The sequence below is a fragment of the Anolis sagrei genome, chromosome 4 (assembly GCF_037176765.1).
Source record: "Anolis sagrei isolate rAnoSag1 chromosome 4, rAnoSag1.mat, whole genome shotgun sequence".
NCBI classification, from domain to species: domain Eukaryota; kingdom Metazoa; phylum Chordata; class Lepidosauria; order Squamata; family Dactyloidae; genus Anolis; species Anolis sagrei.
Window position 1 is genome coordinate 138851674 of NC_090024.1, and position 26709 is coordinate 138878382.

Consider the following 26709-nt stretch of genomic DNA (forward strand, 5'->3'; position numbering starts at 1 on the left):
GAACAAGTAAAATTAGTACTTTCCAAGCTGACTTCTCCCTGTCTCAGGGTACCAATGAAGTGTATTTGTTCAAGGCAGGCATGGGGAACCTTCGGCTCTCCAGGTGTGGTGGACTTCAACTCCCACAATTCCTTGAGGCCAAGGTAAGCCTTTGGGGTGAATGCCGAGCCTCAAGGAATTGTGGGAGTTGAAGTCCACCACACCTAGAGAGCCGAAGGTTCCTGACCCCTGGTTCAAGGCCTAAAACAACATGCAGCCATGAGTTGATGGTTCTGGCTCTAGGTTTTTCTCTTTCTTCTCGTTGTTTCAAGTTTCAGTTCGGGAGGTTGCTGTGCTGATCCAGCTTTTCAGTTTATCATTTCTTTTAAGTGGTATATGCATTTTTCTGTCAACATGACTTGGTGACATTTTATCATTGAGGAAAAGAGACTGTACAAAAATAAATAAGTGTGGTCTTCTTCTTCTTTTTTGTTTTGTTTGTTTGTTTTTATAGCTGGCACGGTGGAAAAGCTCAAGTGGCTGTTTACCTGGCCTCTCTCTTTGCTCTTGTACTTCACGGTGCCCAACTGCAATAAACCCCGCTGGGAGAAGTGGTTCTTGGTTACATTTGCCTCCTCCACAATCTGGATTGCAGGCTTTTCCTACATCATGGTGTGGATGGTATGTATCGGGCCCAAATAATGTTAGAAGGTTTTGATAGGCACCCCATTCTATTCAGAATATCAGCTGCCTTGATAGACCAGACCAAAGAGACTTCTAGTCTACCATTCTCTTACAATAATTGGCAAAAGTATGATAGCTGGGACCCAAAGCTGGTTGCGTGACATGGGTCAGAATTAGAGAAGCAAAGACGTTATGTATTTGAACGTATTTCCATACGATATCCAGATAGCCTTAAGCACTATGCTTGACTGTTTTTTACCAAAAAAAAAAATCTGGGAAAATGTATTGACTCGAGTATAAACTGAGGGTGGGAAATGCAGCAGCTACTGGTAAATTTCAAAATATAAATAAATACCAATCAAATTAAAATAAAATAACATTAATTGAGGCATCAGTAGGTTAAATGTTTTTGAATATTTACATAAAACTATAATTTAACATAATATTGTCCAACTCTGATTAAACTATTATTCTAACCTTCTTCAATGTAAATGTGCTTATCTATCCTTCCAATAATAATAGTGTAAAATAATGGAAATGCAATAATAACCGTAATAATAGAGTAAAATAATAAATGTAATAACAATAACAATAACAATAATAATAATAATAATAATAATAATAATACCGTTGCTCAGATGATTCATTGGAACTTGTGCCACAAATACTATCTGCCTATAACAAAGAACTGGTGGGATACAACAGCCAGCAGAGTGACCTTGTTTGCTGTGTACTAATCTTTTTGTGTTTCAAATAATATTAATAACAACAGAGTAAAATAATAAATAACTTTGACTCAGGTATAAGCCGAGGGGGACTTTTTCAGCCTAAAAAGGGGCTGAAAAGTCGGCTTATACTCGAGTATATACGGTAAAAAAATGTGCATTGAGTTCTACTTTTAAAAGCCCCTTGGACAGATGTGTATCTTAACATATAATTTGTTTTTACCTGTTTATGTAGATGCTTAAATATTTTGAACTACTGAAAAAAGATCACCTAGAGCTTCTACCTCCCATATTTGAAACATCTGTAAATCAGATGTTTGTAACTTGGGCACTGCCTGTACTATGATTTTTTTTTTAATGTGTCATGGCAGTTCAAATTTTTCCCCAGTAAAGCTCAATTTTGTGAAAATTCAATTAACCAGGCTCAACTTCATTAAAATAATAGAACAGTGTGGTGTTTTGTTACTATGAGGATGGGCAAACAACAGCTCACTTCTCTTACAATCCATAGGACAAATAAAGAGCTAGAGACTTGTAGCTGCCTTGCTAATTGACAGCCATTGTATTTGCCCAGAGGCATGCTCCCCCACCCCCTTGCCTTACTATGCGGCAAAAGTATAATTTGGGACCCTGAGCCTATGTATCAGACTGGGACAAATGTGTTTTCTCCAAACTGTTGTGTTTGTCACACTGATAACTTCCACTAATGAGTAATAGAATAGGCTCTACTATGAAGTCAACCTCACCTCACTTCCAGAACAGTAGCAAAGGTAAAATATTATTTATGTATTATTTATTTACAGTATTTATACACCGCTTTTCTCACCCCTGGGGGGACTCAAAGCGGTTTACACACAAAAAATGCCTTGTCACATCCCTCTCCCTGATTGCTTTTGTCATCCAGGAATTTTAAGAAATGCTGCAAACACCAAATAGATAGGCAAATTAAATTGAGGAAGTGTTTCCAGAGAGGAAGTGAGAGAGTGACACATTGAATTTCCAATTTAAAAAAACCTAACTTGGAACATTCTTTTTTATGCCGTATTCGTTGGCTTGCATGTTCAAAACTTGTGCCATAAATGTGTCATATCATAAGGACATCACCAAAGATTTCCCAAGTATGTCTGGTCTCACATAGCTTGTGTGGTTAACCTTCTCTTGATCTACAAATAACCCTTTCATTTCCCCACTGGAGAATCAACCTCAAAAGTAATGGGCCCTTGTTGCTAGTCAAACCTGGCTGTTTTACAGAGCTGTTTGGTTAGCTCTTGTGATCACTCCCATAATATTTCTCATTTAAAAACAATCCAAATTGTCAATGTAATTACTGAGTTTTTTTTTTTTAACTGCAGCAGCATATCAAATGCATGGGGATGTCATTCTTCACTAGTTTTAATTTTTAAGGGAGCAACAAGGAATTTTAGCATTTTTTTCCTCACTGTAAGAAGATTCTTAGAATATGTTGTCAAAGGCTTTCATGGCTGGAATCACTGGGTTGCTGTGAGTTTTCTGAACTGCATGGCCATGTTCCAGAAGCATTCTCTCCTAACGTTTCGTCCACATTTTTTGCAACATCTTTTGCAACACTCACATTTGCCTCCAACAGATAAGAGTTCTTTCACACACCCTGGGCATTCCACAGATATTTAAACCCCAACAGATCTCACATCATCTGAGGATGCTTGCTATAGATGTGAGCAAAATGTCAGGAGAGAATTCTTCCAGAACATGGCCCGGAAAACTCACAGCAACTCAGATTTTTAGAAAGTTTATTTATATCATTCTTATAGATCATTTTATTGTTATATGTGTTTGGTGTTTTGTACTGTTTTTAAAATGTTGGGAGCTGTTTTGGGTCCCATTCAATGAGAAAAGTAGGATATAAATCTTAAAATGATGCCATATAAAAATACAATTTGGACTTATTCTGTACAGAATTTGCACTTGGTAGTAGTTTGGTACAGAAAACAACATTCTGACAAAAAACCCTATTTTCTATGCAAAAAATTAATAATATTGATATGATTTTCTATGAAAAAAATCTTGCATAAAAATGCTGTTTTCTGCACAAAACATCCATGTACAAATTTTGAATACAATAACTCCCAAACTTTAGAATTCTCAGTTCAAAATTCTCCATGTCATGGTTTCAAGAAATTCATTTTGAAATATTCTATCCATCCCTAAAAGAGAGGAAAGAAATCAACTGGATTTGAAGCTGGGTTTAATTGTCATTGAAATATCAAAGACAAGGACTAACAGAGTTAGACTGGTCACAGGAAAACATACAGTGGGTTCTGTGGTGCGTACATCTGTGTGTGCCATAAATGGACTTAAGAGCCTGACAGTTTGTTTCAACTCTACAGGTTACAATAATTGGCTACACCTTAGGTATTCCTGATGTGATCATGGGGATAACGTTTCTAGCAGCTGGAACCAGTGTCCCGGACTGCATGGCAAGCCTTATTGTAGCAAGACAAGGTAGGTTTGTATTATGCCAGAGTATGGATGTCAAATTCCCTTCTTTCAGAGAAAGTCATTACTTTTGACTTATGGGGAAATGATCAGTCAGTGTTTTAACACAGAACATGGACTCACAGGATCTTGAGTGGAGAACACTATTAACTATTATTATTTTATTATTTACCACATTTACACCCCACCCTTCTCACCTCAACGGGGACTCACAGCAGCCTTACAATAGGCAACAAATCGATGCTGCAATACATACAGATAAGATAAAGAAATACATTAAAATGCAAAAAGTTAAAATATCATACATTAAAACCAATAATTAAAACCATGTAGTCCAAAATCATAATCCAGAGCCTTTCCCTTCATCATTGCACTATATTATAGTCTCTTATTGCACTGATCAAAAGTTACTGACCAAAAGCTTGTTTTCATAGCCACGTTTTCAGTTTTTTTCTGAAGCGGACAGATCTAAGTTCACTGGGGAGGGAGTTCCATAGAAGAGGGGCCACCATTGAGAAGGCTGTCTCCCCACCAACTGCACCTGTGAAGGAGAAGGGCATCCAAGGGATTGAGCTCCAAGATAGCATGTTCCCTCTCATTTTTCTTCTTCTCATTACCTTCAGAAAGGGCAGAGGATTTGAATGAATGAATGAATGAATGAATGAATTGGGGAAAGAGCTAAATTTGCTGAATGCAGCATTTCAATTATACTGCAAGATTGAATCTGTTTCAATGCATTTGCTCATTTAAAACATCCATCTGTTCATACACATAGTGACAGAATTTTAAAAAGCGGTTTCTAGATGAAATGTAGAACAAAAATTAAGCTTGGATTGGGGGTGGGCAATCATGGAAAGCTAGACACTGCAATAGTGTCCCAGGAAAACCTGGAAAACAACCTACTATCAAAACCTTTTTTTAAATGCTTCCGAGTATCCCAAACACTCTTTAGGAGTCTGGTAGACATTTTAACTTCATATTAACCCACCTCGCCCCAGACCATTTCAGGCCTAGAAGAGGCAATTTCAAAAAATAGTAGTAACTGACCATCTCTGCTTTAACTCCCTGTGGATCACAAATACAGTTTTAAGGCCACACTTTGTGCATTCTATGATGAGATTTAGTCTCTGTGCGTGAATCTGATGGAGGTTGTTGGCTGTTTCATGATCTTCAAGCTCTTTGATGCCTTCCCAACTGGGTAAAAAGTAGTAATACTTTCAGGGGTTTTTTCTGCACTTGTCATCCCCAGTTTTGTGGGGTTCAGTCCATTCCCCCATTGTTCCCCAAACCCAAAACATCCACAATATTTTAGCTGTCACGTCACAATGCTGTGAAATCACAGGAAGGGTTTTACTAGGTCTTTAGCCTTCTCTGCCAAATAGTTCTGGTGTCCTGACAGGTAAAGTTGTGTTAAACTGCATTAATTCCACAGTGTAGATGCACCCTGAAAACAAGATCATGCATTAAAATGGATTGGCTGCCAATTCAACCAGAAAAAGGGAAGTACTGCTTCACATTGTGCATTATTCTTGATGACACAAGACATAGTGATGATAACCCAACTTGCAACCAAGTGGGGAATCTCTGTAGCATTCCACAACTTTTGCTAATGTGGAGTAAAATTGGACTAACTAGTTTTATACTGCATTAGGGGCCAGAAGTCCCTGAATAGATTGTGGATCTCCAGGAGTGACTTCAAGCTCAAGTTGGGCTTCGGACTGGAGCTGCCTTCATTGAATCACATTTAGTTCTCTTCAATTTAACGGCTCTGATCAATTGTGACTTTAGCAGTTTATACCTTTCTAGTGTGATTTTAACAAACCTTAGCTATATAAGCCTGGCATATATTCAAACTAAAATGCATTTGTGAAGGTTTAACCATTGAGTTTTGAGCAAAGCAAACTGGTGTGGAGTGTTTTGCTTGAACTGCATGCAGTGGGGCAGGGGGTTGTGTGAATAGGTGTTTAACCTCTTTTTTATTTATCAGAAAACGAGAAGGAACAAGGAACAAATAATAGGATAGGGTTTATAATTTTCAAATCATATAGAAGTGGCAACTTAATATAAAACAGTCTTGCTCTGTGACCGCTGTTTTGCAGTAATACTGAATTGTCATGATTCTTTGTTTCCGCAGGTATGGGGGACATGGCTGTATCCAACTCTATTGGGAGCAATGTTTTTGACATTCTGATTGGCCTTGGCCTTCCATGGTCTCTGCAGACCCTGGCAGTAGACTATCGCTCCTCCGTAAGTCATTTGTTTACTTGAACTCTTCTTTCTCAGATGCAACTTTTCTTTTCATGGTCACAATTTCTCTAGGAGGGTTTGAGTGTTGCATATTTAGAGATTTCCAGGAATTCTTTATTTTCTATGAATTGACATGTGAGTGCATAGATTCCTATTTAAAGATTTCAAGTAGAGAAGAAATATCAAACAGGTAAGAAGATGTCCATTAACAGATTCTGTTGGCATTTAATAGTATGTACATTGTTGAGTCATACAGGAATCTTGGTTATACAGACGAAGTCAGCAGATAATGCTTTTGAAAAGTTTGTTCTATTCTTTCATTCCTCTGGATGTACATAGCAGCAGCTATATGCACTGAAAGGTTGTCATGTCACCTTATCCATTCATTAAATGCATGATATGAGCATTAATAATTATTTTCTAAATACATGAAACTGAATAACAACAACAATAATAGTAATTTATTTAATTTATTTATATTCCGCCCTTCTCCCCAAGGGGACTCATAGCAGATTACAGCATATAAACAGACATAGGCAAACATTCAGTGCCTTGCTACAGTGAAATACAATGAACACAAATACACAGACAAAGGCAAAGGCTTCTGACTCTGGGGGCGGTGCTCAATTTTGGCTCTGGGGGAGGTGTTCATCTTCATTTCCAAGCTGAGGAGTTTGCATTTTCTGTAGACACCTCCTGGTTGTGCGGCCAGCATGACTGCTTGGAGCGTCTTTTTGTCTTTCCTACATCTATTGATCTACTCACATTTCCATGTTTTTGAACTGCTAGGTTGGCAGGAGCTAGGGCTAGCAGTGGGAGCTCACCCCATCTCGTAGATTCGAACTGCCAACCTTCAGGTCAGCAGTTCAGCAGCACAAGGGTTTAACCCATTGTGCCACCCGCAGTTTCGACTATTCTCCTTCAATAAGGAACAGAGTGAAATTAACAGTACATTGATACGATTGTCCAGTGATATAAATATGAGAGAACTTTCGAATACTTTAGAGCAGTGTTGGGTAAGTGATTGTTGAATGCAACAAGCATAGCCAGTAGTAAAGAATCGTAGGTGCTGCAGTACAAAAGCGCTGCAGATCAAAAACATCTGGAAAGTGGCAGTTGTTCACACCTACTTTAGAGAATAAGGAAACTTCTAAAGAGATTTTATTCTCCAAGGTATTATCACAATCCATTGATCACAATATCTTTGGAAATTGCTATAAAAATAAAGGAAACACACATATGCAAATATTTGAACCAACAACTTTACAAATAGCCTCGTTATCCAAAGTAATCGTCTAGGCTGTTTCAAATTCAATTGCACATAGTTCCATGTTTATTTATTGCTTATCAGAAATTTTTCTGATATGATTTTTAAAAGAATATATGTTTTGGAGGTATTTTCAAACAAGAGCATTGCTAAAGGAAGTTTGCAAATCATGATAGACACCAAGTTACAGAAAGACTGGAACAGAGTATTTTGTATTAGTGTTCGCCCTAATTCCACTATCTGCATATGAAGCAAATACTTAAATATTATTGGTGGTGGTAGAAAATTCCAGATGTATCTTCACTTCCTTTATCAGTTGTAAGACTGAGCCAGAACCCATTCAAATGTTTGTTTAGGCTGTTTCTCATTGCATTGGGATAATTGCCTGAAATTTTCTTTCCACCTGGCCCCGTCTGAACTTAGGAAAATGCACCTACAATTTGGGAAGTTTTTTTTCACCTAGAACCATTCCAGCTGATTGTTATGAAAAGGCAATATGTATTAGTATAGAATAGTTAGTATCTGAATGTTCACTTTTTTTAGTATCATGTGTTCTATGATAAGCCATTGCTTTACATTATAAATGGTCTTGTGTGCTTTGGTATAATCTGGATATATAAATGTAGTCGGTAAATAAGCAAGAGCAGTGCTACCATGAAACTTCTTTAAGCGTGTGCTGAATCTCCCTTCTTGAAAAGTTTTCCAGTGGTGGCTAGACAGCCTCAATCAGGACTGCTTGTTTGGGGATAATTAGACATCATTAGGCAGAGAATGAATCCTATCTGTCAGAAACCACCTGCATGTTAATTCACTCTACATCTAATGGAATGCATTAAGGAGGATTAGGGCTAAAGAGGCTGTCTGAAGCATGAGCAGCTGACTGAGTGTAATTGATAGTGAATCTGTTAAATATGTAATGCGTAGACATTTATATCTTTAAAAACCACAGTATGGGCTCGTGCTTACCACTTGGAACTTCTAAATGCTTGGTGGTGATTGTGTGAAACCACAGGGACCACAGAAAGTTCAAATGACAGGAGGGAGTTCTTAGTAATCAGACAGTATGTGCTGGAGGAGGGCGCACCTCAGCTCACCCCTTGAAAGAACTCTGATGCCCCTTCTACACAGCCATATAATCCAAGTTATTAAAGCACACAATCCACATCAACTGCTTTGAACTGGATTAGATCAGTCTACACTGCCATATACAGTGTTCCCTCACTTATCACGGGTGTTATGTTCCAGGACCACCCACAAAAAGTGAAAATCCTGAGAATCTCCTTTTCCTGACCACCATGAGTGGTTGTCAAAAATCTTTCATGGTTGTTATTGCTTATTTGTTGAGTCGTTTCCGACTCTTTGTGACCTGTGGCCTCCAAGGGGAGGCTGTTTCTAAGACTCCAATCTGGGAGGGGAGAGCAGGCATGCTCAGCGCATGGCAGCATGGTGCACATGTGTGGGTGAGGAAGAGTGTGCGAGGCTGGAGGGGGAGCCATGCCAGTGAGTCCTTTCAAGGCATGGGGGTTCTGTGTGGGAAGTTTGGCCCAATTTTATCATTGGTGGGGAATGCTCTTTGATTGTAGGTGAACTATAAATCCCAGCAACTACAACTCCCAAATGTCATTTTCTCAAACTCCACCAGTGTTCACATTTGGGCATATTGAGTATTCATGCCAAGTTTGGTCCAGATCCATCATTGTTTGAGTGCACTACAGCTCCAAAATTTGAGGTCAATGCCCACCAAAACCTTCCAGTATTTTCTATTGGTCATGGGAGTTCTGTGTGCCGAGTCTGGTTCAATTCCATCGTTGATGGAGTTCAGAATGCTCTTTGATGGTAGCTTAACTATTAATTCCAGCAACGACAACTACCAAATGACAAAATCAACCCCCCCCCCCCAATATTCAATATTCAAATTTGGGCATATCGAGCATTCGTGCCAAATTTGGTCCAGTGAATGAAAATACATCCTACATATCAGATATTTACATTACGATTCATAACAGTAGCAAAAGTACAGTTATGAGGTAGCAATGAAAATAATTTTATACTTGGGGGTCACCACAACATGAGGAACTATATTAAGGAATTACGGCATTAGGAAGGTTGTTTTTTTTTTTTCTTTCATGTAATTTTGATGATGTTGCTTGTTGTTTATGTTTTCGTTTCATTTTGATGTAATATGTTGTTTGGGCTTGGCCCCATGTAAGCCGCTCTGAGTCCCCAAGATGATGATGATGATGATGATGATTATTATTATTATTATTATTATTATTATTAAAATTGAGAAAACACTGATCTGGGTAGCAATGCCTATTACAGACACCAGGGGGTGGTACTATTCTGTAGTTTAATCATTTTGTTTTTTTCTATGAGTTCATCTTTTTCTATATGGGCATTTTTTGTGCCTTCCTGAGATTTTCAGCCGTGATGTAAACTGCTACATTCAATTCTGCTGCCTTGTACCTTCAACGTGGCAACCACACCTTACTAACCCAGAGCTAATTCTCTTTATTTGTCAGTTGTGAGAAATGGGTCACTATTGTCTCTCTCCTTTACTCCCCCACCCACCTTTTTTTTTCTTTGCTCAGTGGGATCTGGTCTTTGTTCCAGGAAATACAGCTGTGATGTCTATTGTGGGCAGTCAAGCTTCCTGACAAAGTGCATTCCAGAGCTATAAAGCTATCGCTTGCCTATTGCCCCAGAGAACGTTCCCCAGGGAATTTCTCGCCCCCCAGGAAACCAGACCTTTTTGTTTACTTAAAAGCCTTTAAGATGGGACAGTCTGTTGGGAGTACAAAAAAAACAGTGACTCAAGCTTTATAGCTGTCTTGGCAAATTAAAACCCTTCCCCTCTCCCACTTCCTATTGTTTGCTCAGCACCATAGCAAAACATTACAGAATAATACAGCCCGGAAAACTCACAGCAACCCATTAAAGAATAATGTTTGCTGTGATACTTCTCCTTATATTATTTTTAAATGCCTTGTCCTTAAGGAAGTTGCCTATTACCAGAGCACCCAGTGGTTCTTCTAGCCTGAGTATTGTCTATGCTGAATAGCTATGGCTCTCCAGGGTCTTTGACAGAGGTCTTTCTCATCACCTCGCCCTTTTAAATGGATGGGTTGGAAGTATCTTCTCTTAAGAAACGAATGAAATAAGCAACGCTGGAGTACAGCAATGAGTGGCGGTGATATAAAATGAGGAAATTACCCCCCAGATCAGAATTCTTCCTGCTGAAGAAAATGTTCCCTCAGTTCCCAGATTTCTAGTAACTTGAAACTTTGGAATAAAGGGGGTTTTTTTTTTTCTCAGAAGTGACTTGAGAAACTGCAAGTCACTTCTGCTGTGAGAGAATTGGCTGTCCGCAAAGACACTGCCCAGGGGATGCCCGGATGTTTTGCCATCCTTTAAGAGGCTTCTCTCATGTCCCCACATGGGAAGCTGGAGCTGACAGGCAAGAGTTCACCCCGTCTTGCAAATTCGAACTGCTGACCTTCAGCAGTTCAGCTGACACAAGGGTTTAACCCATTGTGCCACCTAAAATAAAGGTAAGCCTCTGAAGAAAAGGGGAAGACAAAGTCACCAGCTTATTTATTTTATTTATCGTGTCAGGAGCAACCAGACAGTCGCTTCTGCACTTCTGGTTGCTTCTGGAGTGAGAGAATCAGCCATCTATGAAGACGTTGCCCAGGGGATGCCCAGAGGTCTTGCAGTCCTGCAAGGAGGCTTCTCTCATGTCCCCTAAAGTCACCAGTTTAATGACTTTTCACCACACTAAAACAGTGGATGTGGCTCTTAATGAGACATGCCGCATTATCATGGGGTGTCTGCGCCCTACACCACTGGAGAAATTACACTGCTTAGCCGGTATTGAACCACCTGACATCCGCCGGGAAGTAGCAGCCAATAGTGAAAGGACGAAGGCAGAGACATCTCCAGCTCATCCCCTGTTTGGGTATCAGCCAGCACGTCAACGACTTAAATCTAGAAATAGTTTTCTAAGATCTACAGAGACACTCACTGGAACATCTCAGCAAGCGAGAGTCCAAAAGCGGCAGGCTCAAACCCAGAACCTCAACCAATGGCTGATACCAAATGAGAGACTCCCCCCTGGGCACACAGAGGACTGGGTGACTTGGAAGGCGCTGAACAGACTGCGCTCTGGCACCACGAGATGCAGAGCCAACCTTCAGAAATCCAAACAGAGGGTGGGCATCTAAACCATGAGGAATAAGGAGTGGATCCCTTCCCTCCTTTTAGGTAAGCTGTAGGGAAGGGGAGGGCAAGAGAAAGAGGTGGAATTGGAAATTGATCTAAGGTGGAGAATGCAACATGAGAGGAGCAGTGAGTACTTGCAGCTACTCTGTTATGAGGCAACAAATTCACTCTAGGCTTTAGTCCAAATCTCTCCAATTTGGAATTTTCTTTTAAAGATCAAACTAAATCACCGGCTAGATTCTCCACTCTTCTGATGTTGAAGCCACTAGATGTAGAAGAGCAACTGAGGGAGTACCTTGAGTGCAAAATGAGAGCTGATGCAGTTGAGAACACATTTTTTGCCCATGGAAAACTGTAATTGGCTTTGTGAACTACCCCTTAATTCATGATATTTTGTTTATTATTTTGTAAATATTTCATTACCATCAAAATCAAGTGGGGGCACATTTCAGTGAGCCAGAGTCTTATCCTGTTTAGATGATCAACCCTAACCATCAACACAGACTCTGCTTCCCATTTGCTACCATATGTGTCTTATCTTTTTCTCTTCCCAAGCCTTTTCTTTCCCTCCCCTCATGTTTTCTCTGTTCTCTCATTAACAAAATAATAATAATAATAATAATAATAATAATAATAATAATAAGTTTACATGCAAATCATTGGTTGAAGATGTCCCTTTGTAAGCTGCCCAAGATGGAGGCAGGGTATAAAAATAAAGTTGTTGTTGTTATTATTATTATTATTATTATTATTAGATTAGTTTTCAAACTGGCCTCTGCACGAATGATTTGTTTGTCTCGGTATGTGTGTAACTGCTATATTTGTTGTAATATTCCTTGTTTTTTAAACCCAGCTAAGAAAATCTACTAGCGATCAAGTGTGCGGTCCTGTTTAATGAGTTACTACTGTAGTAAATCACTTTGATGCAGAAAATTTTGATTTGATTTGCTTGCTAGACGAAAAACAATTTTAATAAGGAAAAAAATTCAGCTGTTGAACAAACAAGAGACACATTGTTAGCAGTGCTTGAACTTTTATCCTCGGAGTTATTCTGCGGTGACAGATGAATGCTTTTTCTCTTTCTGTACATCTGTCAACCCAGCTGAGCAACCAAGATCTGGAAGTCATCCCATCACCTTTGGAAGAAGAACAGTGCTCTTCTAGTTCTCCTCTGGGCCTTCAGAAAAATGGCAGCTTGCCATTCAAAATGCTCTTGTACTCTAACCAAATAAAAATAAACCATCAAACATGGGATGACGCCACTTATAAAAATGTCTCTGAAAATAATTATGTTTCTTCTAATTTGACTTGCTAAATATACTACTTTGGCAGTAATCTCACAAGCAGAATAAACCAACGTAGATCCATTTAAGATTGGAAATAAGCAATAATTTTTAGAGGTTTGAAAGTGGTTTGAGCAATAATTTATTTGCTAATGTTGACCATGCTTCTTCCTTTGGACATACTATCATAATCTCCAGAGAAATAGCTTTGGATGGGTTAAAAATATCAAACCAGAAAGTGGAATAAGTTTACATACACCAGCGGTAAACCCTCTTTCAGATCATCCCCAACTCTGAAAAATATTGTTATATAATAATAATAATAATAATAATAATAATAATAATAATGGTAATGGTGATGATGATGACAACAATACTTTGTTTTTATACCCTGCCTCCAGCTTCCCTAAGGGACTTGGGGCAGCTTACAAAGGGACAAAGTTAGAAACATAACACAATAAGATAGCATTAAAACAAACCAAATAAGAACATATCACAATAAAACATAGATCAATCTGTAGCTATTATGTATTCTTCTGTGTGATTTCTAGTCACACATTGGTAACCAGGTCCTAGTTACTTCCATCTTCTTATGGAACCAAGATCTTTTACTTGGCAGAGGTAGATTGGACTGCAAACTGAACGCCTGTGGAAAGTAGCATGTGTGTGTGTGTGTTATATGCCTTAAAATCATTTCTGATTTATGGTGGCCTATCATGGGATTTTCTTGATAAGATATTTTCAGAAGAGGTTTGCTTTTGCTTCTCAAACAATGTTTTCCCACCAGCATTATAGTATGGAGACTAGCCGCCCCGAATCCCCTTGGGGAGATGGTGGCGGGGTATAAATAAAGTTGTTGTTGTTGTTGTTGTTGTTATCAACTGATCTGTTTCTACAGAATTCTGGGAAATGTAGTTTAGAGAAGCCAAGGACCTCTAGCTGAAAATTCCAAAGGCACTTCCCTGAACTACATTTCCCAGAATTCTGCAAGAGCAACTCCATTCTATAACAATTGCCTCCGTTCTATAACACTAGTGGGAAAATGTCCAAAGTGTAGCTTCCCCAAAGTCACCCAGTGGGTTTCAGTGGTCGGGCTGGGGATTCAAGGTGATATCTCCAGCCTTAGAACTGTAGAGTTAATATAGTTTGACATCACTTAACCTGCCATGGCTCAGCACTAATATGGCAACATTCATAATGAGTAGCAATACTCATTGCATCAGTCTGATGTCAAGTGTCCCCGTTCCAAAGTTATTTCTCTCCTAGTGATATGGCGAGTATGAGAATTGTCTGAGCTTTGTACCAAATTGTCATGGTAACACCACATGAAATGGCGGTGGTCAAGGATCATTTTTAGCACAGGGAGGTAAAGGTATCCATATTCCACATACTTATTTATTTATTTACAGTATTTATATTCCACCCGTCTCACCCCACAGGGGACTCAGGGCAGATTACAATGCACATTTACATGGCAAACATTCAATGCCATAGACACACAACATATATAGACAAAAACACAGAGGCTATTTAACATTCCAGCTTCATGAGGGTATGCTCAAATTCTGGCCACCGGGGGAGCTGTCGCTTCATCATCCATTTTTGACACTGATGGAGTACTTCCTCATTCTTTGCACACTGCTGGAGAGTTTTATGGTGTCATAAATTAGTTAAATTAGCCTCCCTGAATAAAGTGGTACCTAAATTTCCTACTTGACAGATGCAATTGTCTTTCGGGCTGCAAAGTTTGACAAAAAGCTAGACAAATTGTCAGGAGCTTACACTGACCCGGGCTGGCTTTGAACTCATGACCTTTTGGTCAGTAGTGATTTTAATGCAGCTGACTCCCAACCAGCTGCGCCACAGCCTGGCCTACATACATAGAAAGCTTACATCACAAATACATAGGGCAGATGGGGAGACAGATTTGTGGTGGACGACTCTTTCAGTGAGTGCTAGCTAGGTGGAACTTGTGCATTAAAAAAGCAACATACTTCTTGAGCACTTCAGTATAAAACTAAAATATCTCAAGAATCACTTTGTCATTGTCTGCTCCCTGCCACCAGGTTATCTTGTTGCATCTTTTGTTCTACATCTCTGGTTACTTCTGTTCTGAGGAGCATAAATCAACTTATGTGGTCTACTCATGGAGATTTTTTTTTTGTTTAGCCAATGAGCTCTAGAAACAGAGCACTGTCAACCTCCCAATACAAATATTGATGTTCCTTTTATTATTTTGTTGTATTGGTTTATTTTATGTTTTGACAAGCAGCAAACTATTCCATCTCATTCTGTGGACTTTTACCCAACACTGCTTTTTACAGGAGCCATGGTGGCACAATGGGTTAAATCCTTGCGCCAGCTGAACTACTGGCCGTAATGGTTGGAGGTTCAAATCCATGAGACGGACTGAGCTCCCGTCTGTCAGCTTCAGCTTCTCATGCGGAGACACGAGAGAAGCCTCCCACAGGATGATAAAACACTCGGACATCCCCTGGGCAACATCCTTGCGGATGGCCAATTATCTCACACCAGAAGCGACTTGCAGTTTCTCAAGTTGCTCTTCACATGCCAAAAAAAATCAAAACAAAACAGGTTTTGGTGGCTACTTTAATAATCACTGTTGCAAATTGTTTTTAGGTGGATTATTATTTTACTGTTGTTTGCATGTCTAAATGTTCCCTTGATTCTTGTTATGGAAAGATTGGATAGAAATGTAACAAATTCCTAAATGACTAGAGGCAAAAAACAATTCCTGAAATTTTGTGAATCAAATTATACCAAAAAATATCTGAATACAACTTCCACATTGGTATCGAAAGGATGTCGCATAATCTTATCGTCTTTCTTTCTTTGTGATTATGGGTTTTGTTGTTGTTGTATAGGAATTTAACTGCCATTCAATAGAAATGAAGAGAGCAACACAATTATTAAACAAATTCCATTATGTTTTCAGATTAAGTTGAACAGCCGAGGACTTATTTATTCTGTGGGTTTGCTGTTGGCCTCCGTTTTTTTCACGGTGAGTATATTATTATTGTTATTGTTAATTGCATTCATATTCCACCTTTCTAATTTACACAATATTGCATTTTATTTACATCCCAACCATGAGCTCATGGTGTTATATGTATAACTCTCCACCTCATCCTTACAACCCTATGAAGTAGATCAGGCAGAGAGAGAGAAACTGGTTCAAAGGCACTTAGTGATTTTCATGGCTCAGTGGTAACTTTCCCAACTTGACTCTCCCAAGATCCATTCTAATACAGCTGTGAAAAAAGGGTAAAATCAAGTATTGAAAATAGTACATGTACTGGGTGGGTTGTTGGCCGCATTTGTTTAAGTCTTCCATTCAGCATCAGGAAAACAACAGAATATAGGACAATTTTTATTTATTATCAATAAAGACAAACAGCAGTTTCTAATTAATCAACAGGAACTCTAATCGAATGCCCATAAACTGGAACACAAACATACACAGATACTGCACAACACAACTTTACACAAATTCCTGCAGATACAGCAGCCTTGTGCAAGCCGATATAAACTAGAGGACATGTAAATACCTCTTACATGTAAAATAGCTTGACATGAAATACTAAGGACTCGGTTATACTGTAATGTGTGAATCTATAGAATTGTCTGCCACTACTTTGGTTTTTTTTTTAAAGGAGGTTTCCTTTTTGGTCAAAGATCTGTACATGACTGTAGTTTGTCTTTCAGTTCCTGCTAGGAAAGAACAGACTTAGTGTGGTTAATACTTGTGTATTCTTTATTCCCAATAAAAAAGTGGCTTTTTAAATACACTGTATCTCGAAATGTGTTTGGCTTGTACAAGGCACCTGTGTCTGCAACAATTTATATAAAATTGTTTTAGACCTGTTCCATTTCATAGAATCATTGAGTCGGAAGAGACCTCGTGGGCCATCCTGTCCAACCCCACTGAGAAACAGGGAAATCACTTTCAAAGCACTCCTGACAGATGGCCATCCAGCCTCTGTTTAGGAGCTCCAATCCATGGAAGATGTATTAATAATACTATTTATTTCTAGTTACTTTTCTCTTTTTTAATGATAAACAAATATCATTTTATACTACCAGTATATGCTGTTGCTTTCCTATCTTTATCTGTTATGATATCTGAATTCAGGTCTTATTCTTCTTTTGTTTGATTTACCTGAACATTTCCATTACTCAAGGGAGTCTGATCTCACAAATTATTATGACAAGAGAAATAAATAGATTATGAGGCCTTCTATTTGTTGTTGACCTGCAGCACCTAGCGTTCCCCATGGTCAGTTTTGCTTACTAGAACTGATGAGAGTTGCAATCCACATGATTCCCAAACCCGAACTAGATATTTGGGCTGAGGGGATAGAGAAGATTATGGGTGCATCTCCATTGCTGAATTTAACTGCCATGGCTCAGTGCTGAAGAATCATGGAAGTTGTAGTTTGGTGAGGCGTCAGCACTTACTGGCAGAAAAAGCTAAAGGCTTTGTAAAACCACAACTCCTAGGATTCCATAGCATTGAGCCATGGAAATTAAAGTGATGTCAACCTACATTAATTCTATAAAGTACATTCATCTTCTTACTGATGGAGAGAAGAAAGTTCATAGCGACTCCTATATATATTTAGACCTGCTTTAGCTCTATTTATGAAAATCCTTGTGCATAGGAAATAAACATAGGAGATCTTCCAGGGCGGCCCTGCTCTCAGTCCCACCGCCATCGCAGGCATGTTTGGTGAGGATGAGAGACAGGGCCTTCTCCGTGGTGGCTCCTCGGCTGTGGAACATTAGGAAGAACTTCCTGATTGTGAGAGCTCTTCGGCAGTAGAACTCTCTGCCCTGGAGTGTGATGAAGGCTCCTCCTTTGGAGGCTTTTAAACAGAGGCTGGATGGTCATCTGTCGGGGGTCCTTTGAATGCGATTTTCCTTCTTCTTCGCAAAGGGTTGGACTGGATGGCCCACAAGTCTCTTCCAACTCAATGATTCTATGAACTCCCTCCCCAATGATCCTGGTTATGGGATCAAATGTTCACATAATAGTTTATTTACTGGGAAAGACAAGATTTTATTTGACCATACTTGGACTGCTTTGGATGACAATTTTAACTCTGGCGATTTTAATCTGGTGAACGGGTTTCTAATGTATATTTATAATTATTTTTATTTTTGGATGTATTTATTATGTGTTTTATATTATGCTTGGCATTGAATTGTTGCCTGTTTGGAAGCCGTTCTGAGTCCCTCCGCAGAGGTCGAGAAGGACAGGGTATTAATGTTTTAAATACATAAATAAATAAATAAATATTTTGTCTATTTGTAGGTTTTCGGTGTCCATTTGAATAAATGGAAGCTGGATAAGAAGCTGGGGTTTGTGTGCCTTTCCCTCTATGGCATCTTCTTGTGTTTCTCCATCTTGACAGAATTTAATGTCTTCACTTTCGTGAATTTGCCCATGTGTAGAGATCACTGATCTCATGGACAGACTGCTGAGAGGCGACGTCCTTCTTTACCTGTGCAATATGAAACGTGGCTGGCATCTCCAAGCAGGAAGAGGTGCCCCATGAAGGCCGTGAAGTACACCTCCTCACAGTTCATCAGCTCCTCTTCCTGTCTTGGCTTAGCCTCTAAGCCGTCCTTCACACATACAGGCACAAACTTGGAAACCTCCTGCATTGATGTGAAGATTTACAGACTCAAGACACTCTGAACCATGGATGGCAGTCTAAGTAAATTAACTTCTACCTGGCACTGAGCTAGAGAAGCTGAACTACAACCGTTTTTTTTTTCTTTTTTAACTTATTTGATTGAAGACTAATCTAATTTATGAACTGAGACTATAGCTAGGATACAAAGAAGAAGGTACATTGTGTTGGATGCTTTCTGAGGAAAAGAGAAGGAATCGGTTTTATTCCTTTTTCCCAAACAAGCTGTCTTGCAGCTTCCTTGCTTTTCCGAATACTCAATTTCGTGGGATGATCCAAAAGCCACAAATGGCACTGTGGGAAATGAGTTCCAGGTACTTGTTAATAGAAATGGACCGTGTACTTTGGAAAGAAATCATGGCGGCAGCGCAAAGCAGCTTCCTTTCCAGAAGTAATGTATCACTCAGTGAGATGTGAGAGGACCTCTAACTGAATGAAGACTATACAGCTGAATACTGCTGCCATTTTCTTTTCTGAAACAAAACAATTTTATTGCTAACTTGTTTGTTGTATTTCCGAGCAATAGTTTTAGATTTACCAGCCCTGGAAGGTTAATGAGGTGGCGTCCTGCTTTTAACTGTCAGTCATTTGAATTTGAAATGCAAAGCCAGGCATAAAGCCTGGACAGGACTGACCTCTTGTGGTTTCTCAATATTTATAGTTTACACAGCACTTTTAGATTGAAAAATGTTTTATGACCCTTACCTTGTCTGTCCCGGAAACAATCCTGAGAGGTAAGTCCTTATATTCCCATAGAAAATATATTTCAAATGGGGGAGTTGAGAAGGAAGGAGAATGATGTGCCAAAGGCCAGTGAATTCATCTAGGACTAAGCTAAGGTTTGAACCAAACAGTTTGGGCTCCAAATCAAAAGCCATCCTCCTGAATCGCCGGGCTGGCTCTCAATGTACAGGAGACAGAGAACAGGGTGGGCAGGGCATTTCAAGTCACCTTATTCATTGAGATGAAGACATAATCACATGGCACACATTTTTAAAAAATAGTTGTAGACACTGGTTTCTGAAAGGCAAATTTTGCACAGATATTATTGCTGAGGTACCCATTGCCACTCTGCAGAGGATACACTGGACCTGGGTAGGTTTTAATCCCCTCTTCCGAAAGACTCCGACACAATTTACTGAGAACCTTTCCTCTGGAAGCTTAATATTGGGAGCCCTTCTGAATGGATTGTGTCCTCTTCTTGAGACAAAGTTGCTTTAAATCTGTGTCTTTTTGGAGGTTGCTGGGTATTAAGTAGCTAAGATGGCTGTGAAAAAAAATTCAGTGTCCCATTGGATCCTATCGTGATTTGGTGTGGTATGTTCTGTTCATATTACAAATGCATTACACCTCAGGAGAAATAGCCATCAATGTCTCACTTGCATAGTTAGCAGAACTGTGCGTCCCTGGTTTGTCACATTCAGCACTTGACATTTCTGTTTAAGATGATGTGTACATTTTATTTGCAATGAGGGATTTCCCCCAGACAAATGTTTGACCTATATTTTATCTGTAACATATAAAGATCACGATTGATAGAGAAGCAGCAAGCTTCTCTGCACACACTTATATACACATCTATTGACCCACCAATTTGCACTTTTCCATATGATTATTTCAAAATGAATTTTCTTGGGATAAATAGTGTTAAATAAAATTTTCTAATCTACAATTTCCCTTTATCACAGCACCTTGCTTTCTCTTAGGATGTCCACAATGAGCAGTCAGTAGTTGTAGTTTTCCTTGTACCTTTGGCCAGCTATGCTCGTGGCTAGTTTACAGCTTAGTCTAGTCAAGTTCAATATAGTTTAACAGAGAAAGGAAAAGTAGGTCCGTTCCCCTTCGGTCTACTGTTTGTCTGTTTGTCTGTCTAAATGTGTGTTGCAAATTCCAAAGCCTGTTTTAGGTCACACATTTTGTCCACCTAGGGAATTAACCACCAGGCTTTTGGGCTTTGAGTGAGAATGTCCGCAGGAACAGATCTAGGACTCATCAATGGACCGTAGTGTGAGTGTGAGAAGGAGTTCATCCCCGCACCCATTGCGGCTCTTGTCGTTTGAAGGAGAAGATTAGTTGTGATAATAAGTTTGTATATTACTCATCTTCTCATCTTCAGCCAATATGCTCCTGAAAAAACAGGATTTCCCAAAACACCATCAGAAAGGCATTGGTTTTGACATCTCTCTCATACCTTCTTAATGAAGTTTTTAATGAAGTCGAGTAATAGTTACGACTCAGTATATTTCTTTTAATCAAAATAATTTCCACACTCAGAGATATATTTTAAATCTTCTAGATTGCTACTTCCTTGATTGCACAATAGATCATATTTGGAAAAGAAATTCACACTAGGCTGTGATAAATCACAGTCTCTTTTGAGGATTTGTAGGGCAGCTCCAATGGAGCCAGTTGGATCTATTTCTGTGAAATAGCCTTTATCTACCCCATGGCACTATACCATAATAACTGCATCAAAAAGACCTTTCATGTTGGAGGGAAGTCGAATAATAGGTGTCAATGTAGCACTGAGTGTGCATTGCTAGCTTGGCAAGTATGCACTATGAGAGTAAGTCAGGAAACTGAGCCAATTTGATTAAGTTTGAGAAAGAGGGTTGACAAGCCATACCTGAATTTACATCTGAAGGGTGTGTTCTCTAAACCAACATCTCTGGTGTGCCCTGCCAGAGCTGGAGCCCGGGAAGCAATAAGGAGAGTTTCTGCCATAGTTATGATAACAGTGCAGAAGGCCACCATGCTCTGTACAAAACCTGGATTTCAGTTAATCTGTTTATTCACAACAGGGTCCCCTCTGGTTTTGAAGACACTTAGACCATGATTAATTTCAATTATCTCGACAACATCTTATATTTATTTATTTATTACAGTCAATAACCAGCATCAAAAACATCCTATAGAATCCCGGAAGAGTTTGTACTTTGGCAAGGCACTAGAACAATAGTTCTCAACCTGTGGGCCCCCAGGTGTTTTGGCCTACAATTCTCAGAAATCCCAGCCAGTTTACCAACTGTTAAGATTTCATAGAATCATTGAGTTGGAAGAGACCTTGTGGGCCATCCAGTCCAACCCCCTGTCAAGAAGCAGGAAAATCGCATTCAAAGCACCCCCGACAGATGGCCATCCAGCCTCTGTTTAAAAGCTTCCAAAGAAGGAGCTTCCACCACACTCTGATGCTGAATAGTTCTCACAATCAGGAAGTTCTTCCTAATGTTCAGATGGAATCTCCTTTCTTGTAGTTTGAAGCCATTGTTCCATGTCCTAGTCTCCAGAAAGCAAGCTTGCTCCCTCCTCCCTATGACTTCCTCTCACATATTTATATTTCTGGGAGTTACAGGCCAAAACATCTGGGGACCCGTAGGTTGAGAACCACTGCACTAGATGCCCCTCCATAAATTGCTAACCCCAGGATTCCATGGGATGTTGCCTTGGCAGCTAAAGTGGAATATAACAGTAATTCTATGGTGTAACCAGGCCCTATGCCCCAATAAACAATTTCCATACAGCCATAGCTATCCATTTACTGCTGTATGGAATCCTTTTTTAAATGTAAGGAGCAACTTGAGAAACTGCAGGTTGCTTCTGGTGTGAGATAATTGGCTGTCTGCAAGGACTTTGGCCAGGGGATGCCAGGATGTTTTTTTTTTTTTATGTTTTACCATCCTTGTGGGAGGCTTCTCTCATGTCCCCACATGGGGAGCCACGAATCCTGGCAGAGTGCAATGCAGGCTGCAGTAGTTGGCAATCATTCACGTTGGATTCACTTTATGGAAATGGACACAATATATACCTGGTTGCAGAAATTTTGATGACTTTGAATATTCACACGTGTGCATCGCTGCAGTCTGTATTCTGAATAAGCAGAAATTATTGTGTTGTTTACGGATAGTTTTGAGAATGACCCAGATCCCTACTTGATTAAAAAAAATGAAAGTACTGGGGGAATTTAGGTGAATAACTGATAAGTGGTAGTTTTGTTTCTCAGGGCCCTTCCAGATAGGCCCTGAGAAACAGATATATCCCAGGATCCGATCCCAGGTTTTCTGCTTTGAATTGCCAGATAATCTGGGATAAATAGACAACTTGGGATCAGATTCTGGGATATAGAGCCTGTCTAGAAGGGCCCTCAGTTTACTGTGGTGCTTTTAAAGCCACAGTTCAATGAGATGATCATTTGTAACGTTTTCACAAGTGCTTAAGAGACCTGTGCAATTCTTTCCCTTTCTTGGTTTCAGAGGTGGAAGGGAGGGGGTATTTTCATGACCACTTCCTGAATGATTGTATAAACACTAATTTGGCATTAGATATTCTGTGTCATCCACAATTTGGGGTACAAGTTTGAGACTATTAGGTGTCCTATCCAAATAAATGGAATTTATATAGGTATGAGCCAAATATTAACGTAATTTCATTGCCATTATTTTTTATTCTTCTGTTTTTGTAGAATTTAATAACCTTTTTTTGCTATTTCTCTCCCCCCAAAGAATGAATAACACAGTAAGTTTAATTTGAACTGAGGACTTTTCCTTGGTGTGCAAATTTTCTTTGCTTCCAAAATAAAAATCAGGGAATAACCAAGTTGGATGCAGTTTTAATTCAAGTACTGTAAGGTGTTTCTAAAACAAACTTTAAAATCTATTGACATGGAATCACATTGCCTCCAAAGGTAGACAGGTAAAAATAATAACTTTGTATAAAGCATGTTTTCTTACATTTCCTCTTAGATGGTATTTGTAACCCTCAAAAAAGGAACTCAAGAACTTTGGAAACTTTCTCTTTGACACATTTCAGTAGAATGTTTATTTGTAGCATTAAGGCTGAAAGGGATTGTAGGTATGTGTAATTAAGAAAACTCCATGAAATTCATGATGTTGCAATAAGTCACTACACAAGTTGAAGGCACATAGGCATACACAATTAAACATGGGGGTTCTCATCAACTACTTCAACCTTTTTCTTTGTGTCCGAGAGAGAGAGAGAGAGAGAGAGAGAGAGAGCAGGAGAGAGCCAATTCTTATGTAAATGGATGCAACTGCCATTGCTAATTTTAGAGACTAGAAAGGAATATACTAACTGCAAACTTCCTAGGCCCCTTCTACACTGCCATAAAATCCAGATTATCTGCTTTGAACTGGGTTATATAGCAGTGTAGACTCATATAGTTCAGTTCAAATCAGATAATCTGGATTATCTGATTTGGTAATCTGGATTACATGGCAATGTAGAAGGGGCCTAAGAGTCAAGATTTTATGGAAGCTCGTACCGTGTAAGTTCCCTAACACAAGCAAATGGCATAAATTCTAGATTTTAAAGTCTCCAAGCCTTCCATGTTCTGTCTCTGGCGTGTCAGTTTTATACTTACAGAAGGTTTTTATATTAGATACAATTCAAATGTTTTATCTTAGATACAAATCTGAGTTGATAAAAGCAAATTTAAATAATAGTGACTCGCTAACACACAAATCCATCCCTCCTTATATGGGACTTGGAACAATAAGGCTTCAGAATCTCAGTGTGGCCTGGATAAGTGTCATGAAGTCACATCCGTCACAGCAGTACAGCAAAAGTAGGAGTATAGGTAATATATTGATCAGGAATGAGCGCAAGGCAAGGATCATGGCATTGATACCTGGTTTCGCTATTTAGTCGCTGGAAACTACTTGTTTCCAGGGTTTTTTGGGGGGAGGGGAAGCGTTACTTGGTGTGAGAAGCAGTATCACTCTGATAAACACTGTGAGGTTGTGATTTGGAGTTGACATTTTGATCTCCTCTTATGCTTTTAATGTTACTCTGCAATATTGTAGGTTTTGTCATAGATGCTTTTGAAAGGGTCTCAAGGAAAGCAAAAGCAGTGTGTGCTCCCCAAAGATGCCACTTGCTGATACCAGGCATGAGAGTTCCTGAAAACAAGTAACTTGATGTATAGTTTCCTATACAGTTAAAAAGGATCCATGCATGACATCACTACGCCAAAAATACTCATGAGAAGTTGAATAAAGCACCTTCTGTATTGAGAGATAAAGTATACAGTGATTTGGGTGTTTTCTTTTTTTCAAAAGAAGCAAGAAGAAATATTCATGGTCTTAATTTCATTTTGTTATGATTTGGCGTGACATTTAGTAACCATAAACTGTTGTTCATGCACTACCAGTGGATATAGTACTCTGTTCTTTAAGACCACATTGTGGCATAGTGAAGTATTTTGTTTTAAATAATGCTGAATTCAAAGGAGAGTTTGAAATAATGCTGAATTCGAAGGAGAGTTTGTTTTGCCCCGGTCTCACTTGACCAGAGTTTTACATGACAACTGGAAAAAATAACTGAAAGGGAATTAATTATGTATAAAGGGGACTAAAATGAAGCCAGTGTTATATAGATTGGACATACCTTATCCAGGATTCCAAAATCCAAAATATTCCAATATCCAAAATTATTCATATGAGTGGCTGAGATACTGATGCCTTTCTTTGTGATGTACACAGGCTTTTGTTTCACCTACAAACATATTTCAATATTGTATAAAAATCACCTTTTGGTTATCTGTATGAGGTATATATGAAACATAACCGAGTTTCACATTTAGACTTGGCTTCTATCTCCAAGATAGCTCACTCGCTCTTTCATTCATCCATTCATTCATTCATTCATTCATTCTAGCTATCTATCTGTCTTTCTATCTATCTGTCTTTCTATCTATCTGTCTTTCTATCTATCTATCTGTCTTTCTATCTCTGTCTTTCTATCTCTATCTATCTGTCTTTCTTTCTATCTAGCTGTCTTTCTATCCATCCATCCATCCTTGTATATGCAAATTCAGATATATCAAAATTGAAATTTCCAAACGTTGCTGGACACGAACATTTTGAATAAGGGATACTCAAGCTGTACAAGATTGTCCACACAATAAAACCCATCCTACAAGAAAGACTTAAAGTATATGTCTCTTGGTAAGGCTGCTAACTCATAGGATATGGGAATTCTTCCTTTCCTCTTACAAATGGGGAAAAGCTATCAAAGTGTAGGAGGAGGGACAAAGCAAGAATCAGGAAGACAGGAATTAATATTTAATACTCCCCAAGTTACAGAGGGTAGTAACTTACAGTTATAAGTAGTATACTATAGACCAGGCATGGGCAACCTTCGTCCCTCTATTTGTTTTGAACTTCAACTCCCACAATTCCTAACAGCCTCAGCTGAGGGGGGAAAGGAAAGAGCCTGAGGCTGTTACGAATTGTAGGAGTTGAAGTCTAAAACACTTTGAGGGCCAAAGTTTGCCCATGCCTGCTATAGACCAACAGTTAGTACTACTGAGAAACAAAGTTGATGTCGTAAAACAAGCCAGAAGCCATGGTTATGTTCTGCAGATATCTGCCCCTTTCATGCGTAAAATATGAATGTTTACAACAAAATGTGCAAATGGATAAGGTGAATTGGATACTCCTCACTGCACCAGTTAAGGGAGAGAAGAGTTCTACTCCCTTTTCATATTAAAGCAAAATCTTCTTACCCTTTGCTTTATCCTTCATCAAGGTAGGCCCATAAAGAGCCTGGCTGTATCTGTCTCCAAGCAGTCCCAATAGAATTCTTTTTTGCAGTAGAAGCATCAGCTCACCAAGTCATATCATGAATGGCTTGTGAAACACTTTTCCATTAACATGTTTATACATGTCATGATGATGTGAATGGAAATAGTAGTCCTCACTTTAAAAAAGTCTAAAGTAAGCTCGTTTTAAGGGGACCAATTTTAAAGAGATTTAAAGTATCTGTTTAAAGAGTCTTAAATTATCTGACCTCAGGTATTGTATTGAAAGAAACTGTTGGCATAAGCTTCCCAATGAAAATCTGGAAGGGACCCAGGAATACTTGGGAGCCTGCAGGAAAAGACAAAGGGGTAGGACACAGTAGAACATAGTAGGACACAGTAGAACATAGTACAAAGTGTAGGACACAGTAGAACATAGTACAAAGGCAAGATAAGAATCAACAGTGGCTATCAAACAGTTTTAAATGGGTCTTTGATAACATCATGGAAAAGGGTGGAACTATCAGTTGGATATGGTTAGGATGGCAATATACCACTTCCAGGACTAAAAGCA

At 39.1% G+C, this 26709-nt stretch overlaps 1 protein-coding gene across 2 annotated transcripts in view; it reads left to right on the forward strand.

Moving 5' to 3' along the window:
- The window catches only part of SLC24A3 (solute carrier family 24 member 3), a 241088-nt gene extending 218930 nt beyond the window's left edge, over positions 1-22158 (forward strand). For both annotated transcript variants that reach the window (XM_060774095.2, XM_060774094.2), the window contains exons 13-17: positions 494-660; positions 3755-3869; positions 5998-6110; positions 15838-15903; positions 18217-22158. In XM_060774095.2, coding sequence (XP_060630078.2) covers positions 494-660; positions 3755-3869; positions 5998-6110; positions 15838-15903; positions 18217-18366 — 611 coding nt within the window. In that variant the 3' untranslated portion in view covers positions 18367-22158. The remainder of the gene's footprint in view (positions 1-493; positions 661-3754; positions 3870-5997; positions 6111-15837; positions 15904-18216) is intronic.
- The last annotated feature ends 4551 nt before the right edge of the window (positions 22159-26709 follow it).